At 34.2% G+C, this 11,906-nt stretch overlaps 1 protein-coding gene across 1 annotated transcript; it reads right to left on the bottom strand.

Moving 5' to 3' along the window:
- Positions 1–427: 427 nt before the first annotated feature.
- LOC128550351 (GTPase IMAP family member 9-like) lies at positions 428–6,306 on the bottom strand. Its single transcript, XM_053529241.1, has 2 exons — positions 5,689–6,306; positions 428–4,430 (listed from the first exon to the last, which is right to left on the bottom strand). Exons 1-2 carry the CDS (start codon positions 6,085–6,087, stop codon positions 3,519–3,521), a joined length of 1,311 nt encoding a protein of 436 aa, XP_053385216.1. The 5' UTR covers positions 6,088–6,306; the 3' UTR covers positions 428–3,518.
- Positions 6,307–11,906: the final 5,600 nt, after the last annotated feature.

Below are 11,906 nucleotides of genomic sequence, written 5' to 3'. Positions count from 1 at the left end.
AAAGCTTTGATAGTAACATAAATATCTGAATTTACCAAACACTTTAATCAAAAGTTCTGAGTTGTTAAAAAGGGGCATAATTCTGTCAAAATTGTTTCTCCTGGTGAACAATTTGATAGTAAATAACTGTTTTAAGTTTCAAGTCAAAAGCTTCGATAGTAACAGAGATGTTTGACTTTATCACAAACTTAAACCAACAGGGACGGCGATGGCGACGCCGACGCCAACGCCGGGGCGAGTGAAATAGCTTTGCTTCTTCTTCGAAAAGTCGAGTTAAGGTATTAGACCCCTTATAGCAATGTTTAAAAAATGGCATTTGTTTGGTATATTCTTACTGTTGATCGTGCTTCGTACTGTGTTGCAAAATGTTTAAAACAAATTTACCATGCTGTTTTTTTTTTTTTTTTTTTTTTTTTTTTTATAAATTTTGTATAATTTATAGTATTTCCTCAAGCTCAAGTGAGACAAATTTCAAAGTGATGGCCTTTATCCAAAAAGTTTGCAGAGAATTCATTAAACCATTATTTTTCCTTAAAGAAACATCAAACTATTGGTAAACAATTATAAAACTTGAAATAAAACTGTCAATATCATGTTTTTCTAGGGTGCCTGAAGTAAACGGATTTAATGAGACAGACTTCTAACTCCAACATTGAAAAATTAAGGTCGAATCCTGCGGGTCTGTTTTGAATTTTGCTCACTTCCTTCAAAAATAACATTGGGACAGAAGTAAAACCAACCTACATTTCTTCCACAATATGTAATCTAAAGAATAAAGGCAAAATAGATTACTTTTACCGCATGTAACTCAGTATTTTTAAAGATGTCTAACTCTACCCCTTCTGTTTCAGATGTAATTTCACTTTGAACAGCAAGAAAATGTTTAACAAATGACAGTTACTCTTGAAAAAAGTAAAAACTTACTAGAAAAAAGGAAAACAAGGGGAAAAAATGGTCCCAGTAGGGTTTGAACCTACGCCCCCTCCCCACCCCTGAAAATTGCAGTCAAAGTAGGTTTATGGTAGGAATTGAATACTCTTCAAAAAGGAGGTACTCTGTTATGGACCTAATACCTTAAAAGCATTTCAAAGACCTGACTTAATATCGCGAGGAATTGTTTCATTTTGCAATTTAAATAGACTTACAAAGTCTGTTGAGATCAAAAAGTCTGTAATAATATTAATTTCTTCACACTGACACAAAATTATTTTCTCAGAAAAACATTTTCTCTCTAGGCTCATCTCAACATAGAGACAAAGGCAAGAGATATTGTAAATTTTTTTAGAAAGTGGTATCAGAGAGGACTGATTTTATGGCCAGGTGCTTAACATTCAATGGCTCTAACGACTGATGCCAGTCTACAGTTTAAAGATCTTACATTAAACTTATTACTGTCAATGAACAAAAACAACAACAATCGAAAATAAATATAATGAACATAACGATGTTCCGATGTACAGTTATGGTGAAATTCAATCATTTTTCTTCCGGAAAATAGGTCAATAGGTATGGATATAAAAATAGGGAAAAGTGATTATATAACATGCTAATCACAATAAAAACAAAATGATAAACACAACTTGATCACTATACTTGAATCTATACAGGTAAAGTGTGAATGTTTTTAAAACTATTAGCATAAAATTGTAGTGTTATGCACGTTTTAACTTAACCAACGCTTTTGTAGACATGTTTTTGTTCAGATATTTCAAATTTACTCTTGTAGATTTCATGTGATGCAACTGTCTCCATAGTTGTAGACTTCACTGTACACCTGTTAAATACCTGCAAAACAGTTCTAATTAAGCAAATTAAGATACAGCTGTAAAAACCACAACAGCAATGAAAACGGCAGGGACGACAGGAGAGGTACAAACATTAAGAATGAAAAGTAATTTGTTAGAAAAGGCGCCAATAGCTAGAACAAGACAAATATTAATTCTTATTATTTCTACCGAATCTTGATTGCAAAAAAGCACTAAGAGTTACAAAGTAGAAGCATTTTAAAATATACATCCTTATAATTATATTATTTACAATTTAAAGCTAAAAACATACTGTAAACAGATAATGCCGTTGTTACTTTAACTCCTGTTACAATGTTTGAAGAACTTCCCTTAACCTGATAACAAGTGCAATTCCATTGTTTTAGAAAATGTGGTGTCTCACTTAATGTCAGTGGAATTATACTAAAATACATAAAATTAAAGAAGCCGAGACTTTTAAGGTCAGATCATGATCTTTTCAGAATTTACAGCTTTAATTTTTTAACACAAGAACAGACAACAATCTGTTTATTTACACTGCTATACATTTTAGGTTTCATAAGCGTAACAGTAGTGAACATTTGTATTGAATGATGATACATAATATGTTTGACTCTAAATACTAGGTCGTGTACTCACATAACTAAACCTAAAATCAACGTCACGCCCATTGCAGTACACAGACCATATGAAAAATACAGAAATATAATTTCTAAATGGATTTTCAAACATGGCAAAATAATTACTTATCACGCTATAAATCAAATGATATATATACAAATAGCAAACGAATTTACAACTCAGATTGCAAACGTATCGAAACGTTTGAACCTCCATAATACATATTAATGGAAGTGCATGTATATCTTCCTTGGCCGCTAGTTTGAAGGTTATACGTTTTTCCTAACCATCAGACAAACATTTCACAGAATGCCATGAAATACTGTCTACTGATAAAAATTGTTTCGTGTATTATTGCTACGTTATTATTACGTGTTTGAATGAATGTGATAAATGTCCCATTTTTAAGTTCATACATTTTTTCCCCTTCCCACCAGACAAATATTTCACAGAATGTCATGAAATTCTGTTTACCGATAAAAATCCCTTCGTGTACCGAATCACCATATGATTGTGTGAAGAAATATGATAAATATCCTTAGATACCTTAAAAATGTTTCAATGATTTTGTAAATACTCTCAGTTGTTTATATCTAGATTATGTCCCTGTCCAACCAGCCAAACAATCAACAATCTAAACTGATATTTATCAGTAAGATCTTTTGAAACCGCTAAAAAATCACAAACCAAATCACACCCGATCCCATAATTCCAATAACACACTATTACTCTTTTGATAAAAACAAATGTATTCATTGTATTTATATGTTGAAACATTTCAATCTTAGCGATTGGGTTTATTCAATTATGTACTGTTATGATCATGCAAAACACCTTGTTTTGCTTTAAAGTTTCCTAATGTTATAGCTGCAATCATGATTGAACTAATAAAACTTTTGAAAAGTTCGTTTGCGTCAATGTCCACTGTTCAAAAAATGTTTAACGGCTCGAACACACAACAAGACAAAATCAAAGCGATTTGAAGGCAGCAGCCTAATAACATCTCGGCTGCAGAGCTTTGGTAAAATGGCCAAATATTTGGTCTCAAGGTAAGCCGGAAACTAGATGCACAAGGAATGTGTTATGTGGTTAGATGATGCATGACTTCTATCTTCATCGTTTTTTCACAATTTACCAGAATTTGAATTTAGCGATTAATGCACTTGCTACACCAGCACCAGCTGTTGCAGCTGACACAGCAGTTATTCTTGCGGCTCCAGAAGCTAAAGCTGCAGCTGCTGCTGTACTAGCAACCCCAGCACCACCTAAACCGACTACAACAACTGTGCTGCCGACAAGCACTGCTCTCCATATCAGTTGATCCCTTATCTTCTTGTCAAGCTCGACTACCAGTGAAGAAAGCTGAGACTCTATTTTTCGATCACCTTTATAATTTTCCTTGTGTAGGTTTAGCACCTCGGTATGATTTTTTAGAAGTTTATACTGATATATATTTTGTCCAAATTTTGCTATTTGCTCATAAACTCCTTTCACAAATACATCATCCCAGATATTTGCTAAATCCTTGTTTTCTATTCGTAGTATTCGCCTACCACATTTCTCAGCAAGTGGACTTATTATAGGTGATTTTTCCCAAAACTGCTTGAAGTGTTCGTCTGTCTTGAATTCACTCCCATTAGTGAAAACTATTATGCAGTGGTCAAACATTTTTTCGCCAAATAATATTCGAAGATGATCAATGGTATATTTTTCATCTTCCGTCATGCGGTTCTTCGAACTGAAAACCAACAAGAAGGCATGTGGGCCTGGACAGATATATACGGACTTCTGTACTTCTAGCATTCGTGTTATCAAATCAACATCAGTGTCCATTAACCCTGGAGTGTCTACTACAATGTATGTCATATTTCGTTTTTTGTCAAACCGCTTCCGCATACTGCATGTCTGGGTTATTGAGCAAAGATCCATTTCTTCGTCAAAGGCATGACGCCCTAGCAAAGAGTTACCAGTAGAACTTTTGCCATTGCCTGTTTTTCCGATCAGTATAATGCGCCTCTCCTCAGCTGAATTCCACTGAATCTGCTGTTCATATAAGAAGTTAACAAAGTTATTTTAAAATGTACAAATTATATAAATATAAATTCTTCAGTGTTTTAAAGAGGTTAACTTTTTTGTTCAACAGAAGCAAACTAAGGAGAACCATTTATTACTTTTATTGACATTTTACAAATACAGTCAAACCTGTGTTAAGGACGACCTCTGAACAGAGACCAACTGACTCTAAAGACCACATGTTTTGTTCTCCATTAGAACATTTATATCGTATTTTAACCTGTGAATAAAGACCACCTCCCAATAAAGACCACATTTTTGCTCTCCCAAGGGTGGTCTTTATAGACAGGTTTGACTGTATACCTATTGTGGCAGTTGAAAACCTATTTGTGATATTCACAGAGATGGTGATTATACATACTACATGAAATATTTAGCAATTTATTAAATGGAATGGCTATAGTTTGGGCTGAACTATAAATTAGTTAGACTTTCTATTTAAAGTTAAACAAGCACTAAAGCGTTGATCTAGTATAGATATAACATTTGATCTTTTGTATTGCCTAAAAGTAAAATTAGGAAGTTCATGTACCAAACATGAGAAACGTTAATAACTAATATATTTTTGTATCAACATTATGGATAATACTTAAATTCGTACTAAAACGTTTCACAAATAAAACATTAAAGCCTTTATTCTTGAACTTGCAAAAACTTTGTTTTGTACGTTGCCTGTTATTTTCATGTCTATTGTGGTTTATAACACTTTAAGAAATTTATTCGATCAAACACTTATTACTGTATTTAGCCAGTACAAATACTTAATAGATAAAAGACATTGTGTCTGAAATCATTCGTCCTCCACCTCTGATAATTCATGTGGGAAGTTCGCAGTAACTTGCGGAGAACAAGTTTGTACCGATACAGAATCCAGGAATAATGATAAGGCTAAATGCCCGCCGCTACATGACTGAAATACTGTTGAAAAACGACGTTAAACCCAAGACGAACAAACACATTAATAAAAACACAAAACTGCTCATAGCGCTTATGACTACAAAAGACATGTTTTATAATAGAAATGTAACACTATACCCATCCTTAATACTTAAACAATGCTTACAGCGAGCTCGTGTGGCTAAAAGTTAATTTACATTTTATACAGTATAACCTGCTTGAGGGAACTGCGTGAATTAAATTTTACATTGCCTTGGTAACTGCCCTTTTTGAAACCAGAACACCGGTAATAGCGATACAGTCAAAGGATTTACTTGAAAAATAGATATACCTTATTACCAAGACTTCTATGCAAGGCATCTGAATTAATCGGTAGGTACTGTTTTTTTCTAGATTCACACAAGATTTCAAGTTGTCCATATAAACTGTTCATGTCGGACTTTCCATTAGAATCGTTTTCAATTCTTGCGATCCGGCCTCCACATCTGTTGACAAGTTGCGATAACATGTTTGACTTCCACACCCACTTTCTGAATTTCTTTTCGTTTCTGAAACTATCCCCATGTGTGAAAAGAACGATACAGTGGTCGAATAAGTTTTCGCCAAATGTAAGCTCAAGGAGATCGATAGTGAACTCTTCATCTTCCGTCATAAAGTAGTTCGGATTGAAGACTATCAAAAAGGCATGTGGCTCTGGGCAGATATCTATCGACCGCTTTATTTCATCCATCCTTTCTTTCGGGTTTACTTCAGTGTCTAGCAACCCAGGAGTGTCTACAACGATGAAATTCACATTCTTTGTGTAGGACTTCCGAAATTGACAGTATTTTGTCACAGAGCTTAAACCACATCCTGTGTCAAAGATTTTACGTCCAAGCAAGGAGTTAGCAGTTGCACTTTTGCCACCGCCAATTTTTCCAATTACTATGACTCGTCTCTCAGATGTTTCCATTTTTTAAACCTCCTGGAATTATAGTGAAATTCATATACAAACTGTTACATGACAGACTTATTTCATTTCGATAGAAAACAAACCAACAACGACTTTTATGAAAGATAGATTACGTTTGAAATTTTTATGATACATATGTCCATTTCAACAATAATTCTATAAATAAGTTTGAACACACTGAGAATTTGAAAATGTCGATAGGCACTCGGTCAAAATATTTCGTGAAAGTTACGAGCAACAGTAAATGGAACGCAAGAAACATCAGCACTACTGAGTATTAGAACTAAAGCTGTTTAATGTTTATCACAATATATCTCACTTAGATATCGTGACTAGCCCGCCCGCTTAGCTCAGTAGGTAAGAGCGTTGGTCTACGGATCTCGGGGTCGCGAGTTCGATCCTCGGGCGGGGCGTATGTTCTCCGTGACTATTTGATAAACGACATTGTGTCTGAAATCATTAGTCCTCCACCTCTGATTCATGTGGGGAAGTTGGCAGTTACTTGCGGAGGACAGGTTTGTACTGGTACAGAATCCAGGAATACTGGTTAGGTTAACTGCCCGCCGTTACATGACTGAAATACTGTTGAAAAATGGCGTTAAACCAAAAACAAACAAACAAACAAACAAAGATATCGTGACTGGTAATTTCACTATTTTACCATCATGGGTTAACCTTGTTATCAACGACAACTAGGACGCTTATTTTCCATGAATAGTTGTTAGTATGACTTTTGCAATATCATATATTGTCATATGACATGTTTTTAAAACGTTGTTTTAGTATATTAAAGTGCAAGAATGGCATATGGCTTGCATCGGCGTAACCTCTCCCTTAGTTGCTTTCATTTTCAGGTTACTGGCAGTTCATTGGCAGTACCCGTATTTTAAACATAATATACACAGGATCTTACATGTATGTCTTTTAATACTGAATTTATTTAACGAGATTTTTTTATCATTTCATACAGCACATTTCATATATTCAATGTTGAATGACACAAATGTAAAATTCATTTCATTATTCATTACATTTTCTACTGATACGCTTACAGTTCTTCATTCTGTACTTATCATGGGCAAGTACTCATTGAACTTGTACGGTCAATGTCAAAATGTTATTACATGTACTCGAGTGTAATATCAAAAGTATGACATGGCATTATTTCACTCCTTACGATGTCTACATGATGTTTATAGTCTCCGTCTACCATGACGAAAATGATATAAGAAGGGTATATTCTGAACTTTAGAATATAATATACCTAATCTAATTTGAACAAATAACTGATCCTGTTTCAGTAACAATTAACGTAGAATACAATATTATGAATGATTTTTGTAAAATTTCATTTAATGCTGGGCTGTGTATTTGTTTGTTTGTTTGTTTGTTTGTTTGTATTGGTTTAACGCCGTTTTTCAACAGTATTTCAGTTATATAACGGCGGGCATTTGACCTAACCAGTGTTCCTGGAATCTGCACCAGTACAAACTTGTTCTCCACAAGTAAGTGCCAACTTCCCCACATGAATCAGAGGTGGATAATGAATGATTTCAGACACAATGTCTTTTATCAAATCGTCATAGAGAACATACGCCCCGCCCAGGAATCGAACTCACGAACCCGAGATCCGTGGATCTGCGCTCTCCCTTCTGAGCTAAGCGGGCGGGCTGCTGCGCTGTGTACGCACCTGCTGTTGTAAATGGTATGCATCGCAAACCTATTTATACCTTTCTGTTATACGAAATTCGTTGTTGTATAGAATGCAAAACCACGGTAATATGTCACTTGATAGATTTACATGGAACAGGAAACATGTAGTTTTCACTATTATATATAACTGCTTTTTTGTATATTTGGTTGATATTGTGAAATGATGAGAATATTATGAATTCTGCTAAAACTATGACTAGAATTGAACTAGAACTGTGGATTTTAAGAAATGTAATCTTAAGTGTAGCCTTGGAAGGCGTTGATAATTCCTGCTTTGTCAGACGAAATTATACCTTCTTACTATGCATTGAAAATCCCACCAAATGTGCGCTAATGCGTATTAATTTGGCATTTATCGAGTTTCTGAATTTGCATGTAGAAAAAAGTTAGAAATTGTCAGACTGGATTCACAGACTGGATTCACAGGCTATCTTAGGTACACTGTAAGCAGACATTACAAGATTCAAGAATATTTATTAAGTAAATGTAAATATACAAACGTCTCTTATTATATAATTCAATCATTTGTTGAATAACACATACAGACAATGTATATGGAAAATAAATGTTATGTGTTTAAATCATATTATAATAAAAACATCTGAGATAAATTCCTATATTCCTATATTCGTCAGTAGTTATGGTCAAAACAATCAATTTTATGATTTAAAATTTCTCTGTGCGAGCCAGTTTACAATAAATTCGGTGCAATTTTGTAGAATTTTGATATTTTTGCTTTTATTCCACTTTAATGATGTTCCAGAAGAACGATCATGTCTTTGCTAATTGTTTTGAACGAGTTCAGAAGTTCAAGTTATTATTCTAATCATGTGTCTTTGGTATCATTAAGGTATTTGACACCATGAATCTGTCCTCTTTAACATTAACTTGAAGATACATTTCACATGTGCGTTAAAAAAATTATTACTATTTACGAACTCATTTTCAAACTACAGTTAAACCTGGAACGTAGATATGTTATGCACGTTGACGAAAAACAATAATGACAGACAATTTATAGAACATGCACAATTTTTCACCTATGCTCTTAGTTACAAAATGAGACCGTCCAATCTGTTCCATAAAAAAAGGAAACAAGGACCCTATTCTAATATCAGACAGAAGGGCAGAAATATGACTCAGCGACAACAGTCAGACGAAAAGCAAATGATATACATTTGAAGAATTGGCAATGACAAAAGTTTAACTTGTAAATGCATTCTTAAACGAACAGAATTCAAAACGAACACTATTAATCGCATAAACGGTCGTATAATTATCATCGTATACTTAACAGGGTAAAATGACACTGAAAGGTGTACTTCTCAGTAGTACAACATGAGGAAGAGCTCTGTTCAGAGCTACATGTCATCTTGTTGATTTTAGCTCGACCAGTCGTAATGACAAAAGAAAAAGTATTAACTGTTGACTGACTTCGTGTAACATTTGACAAGGATTTGAACATTGTATTATTGTTTTCACCAGTGGAAACCAATATCGGACAGAAAAGCAATGTACGCAGTGATGAAAAAATCAAAGTACTGATAGTATTGTACAGGTGGAAGGTGGTTTATGTTAGTGCATGTATGAAAAGAATCCATTCCAAAAGTGCACAAGTAAATACATATATGATTTGATTCAGCTAACCATCAATATGATACTGCAATTTGGTGATATATACAGTTATGCATTCAAACCCCCTGTACTGTAAGGAGATATTGAGTAAAGGCATGCAGCCGATAGTTATTTATAGTAAATTACTGCGCCACTGGTATATATTCAAAGTATGTTGAACTATTTTTATTGGGCATGAGTACTTGTAAGTTTGTGATCAAGTCCACGGCTGCCTCAAAGGTAGCGTTAGAGTAGGCCAAATTTTCTGGTATGTAACGATAATAACGTCATTTGAGTAAATAATTCCGCATTGAAATACATTGTACAGCGGATAGATACGAAATTGTTGTGAGACTAAATTCTTCGCGGATACATAGAGAATGTGATTTTGATAAAGCACGTTCCAAAAACTTTTTATTAAGCTTAGATTAGAGTACATGGTAAAACATATTCGATGGTTCTGAGAATTTACCCGAGGAACAGCATAAGTATGGGGTCTAGGCATAACTTGCAGCAAGTCGTGTTTGCTGTCGTTACACTTCCAAGAGTGTTGAAGCATTACAGGCGGGACAGTAATCAGTTGATTCCAATGATATCAACGTCCGACAACTTTAGCAAAAGGTACTACTGCAGTTGGAAGAGCACAGTTGTTGCTAGCTAAAACAATTCAGCTTCAGAGATGCTATATGCTGTTTTAGATCTCTGAGCTGAAACGAATCCCTATTGAAACCTAACCAGAAATCGTGCCAGAAGTCTGTCACGCTATAATTTCATCAAATCAAATGCCTCAAACTCTCCTTCTAATTTAATATATCTCATATCCATTTTTCTTTGAATCTAGCATAAAATGTACCATGCAACACCATTTGAAAATGAGTTATAATACATAAACGTTTCAAATGGGTACCGCTGTCTGCAACATTTTGCCCACAATTGCAGTTGTCACGTGATCGAAGTACTCTCCATTTTGAAAACAAATCTAGCGGTAAAGAATAGTTAATTATGGATTCTTTTGTGAATTTAAACTTTCTAAGGTATAATTCTATGAACTTAATCAAAAATTCATTCATTTTTGTCAATTAAATTCATTCAATATATATATAAAAAAAATAATCCTAAAATTAACATGTGCTTCGAACTTCGCATGACGTCATCAGTTTCTCGCGCGAGTCAGTGTGCAGATATTGCGTTTTTTACCTGGTTAGGTAAACAAATGGGGTTACGCCGTAACTTAATGAACGCGACCATCAGAATATAAAAATAGCGTCAGTAAAGTTATGGTAGACAGAACTAAGTTGTTGCCAAAGCATCTCTGTTATCTTGGAGAGCGACGTTCTTGTTGAAATCGAATGAAACGCTAATGATTTAAGAAAATAATTTGGAAAAACGCTTTACATATTTCCTTCTTTATTATATTTTAAACGAGTTTTAAATACTTCTTTATTCTCACATTAACTACGTTAAATGTAAGCAAATGCGGCTCGTATAGTACGAAGTTTATTTAAATGCTGTTATTGGTTTATGCTTAAGCCGGTGCTAGGGGGCGTGGGCAGTGTTGCATTTTCCATATGTATGCTTATCCTTTTCACTTAGGGGCCGACCATTAGGACTTCTGGGGGTGGGTGGGGACCCTAGGATTTTAAATGAAGATTTTTTTTTCGCTTTCTTTGAAAGACAGAATTATCTTTTATTTCAGAACTTGCAGGTCAGAATATTATTTTTTTCAGAATAAAGCGGAGATTATTCTTTTTTTTCTCAAAATGTTTTATATTATTATCAGCACGTAAATGAAAAACGTTCTGTATTGAGTCATTTGCTTGAATAAGTGCACATAAAATAGGTAAGTGCAAGCCTCTCGTTTAGTTTTGAGAACAGTCACATACTGGAGAGATGGTTAGGTAAACTGCCTGCATGTATATGACTGAACTAGTGTTGAAACACGACGTTATCTATTTTTTAAACCTAAACTAAATCAATACTAGTATAATATAAATGTTCAATTTTTTATTTTGCGCATATTGTCAAGTACAACGGTGCCATACAAACGGATTAAAGTATAAATTATACCTATAGGTTTGCTATTGTCCATTTTAGCACTTGCTATATTTTTTTACAATTGGACATTTGGTAAACCGGACTATTTGCCATTGTTAATCACGCGAAATTAGCATATCATTTAGGATAGTATAAAACAGTATGAAATTTTCAACAGACTTATATCAAAAATATTTTGCGCCATCACATGTTCATATTTGCATTTTAGATTGTAG

The sequence above is a fragment of the Mercenaria mercenaria genome, chromosome 17 (assembly GCF_021730395.1).
Source record: "Mercenaria mercenaria strain notata chromosome 17, MADL_Memer_1, whole genome shotgun sequence".
Lineage (NCBI taxonomy): Eukaryota > Metazoa > Mollusca > Bivalvia > Venerida > Veneridae > Mercenaria > Mercenaria mercenaria.
This window is presented reverse-complemented; position numbering and strand designations above follow the sequence as displayed.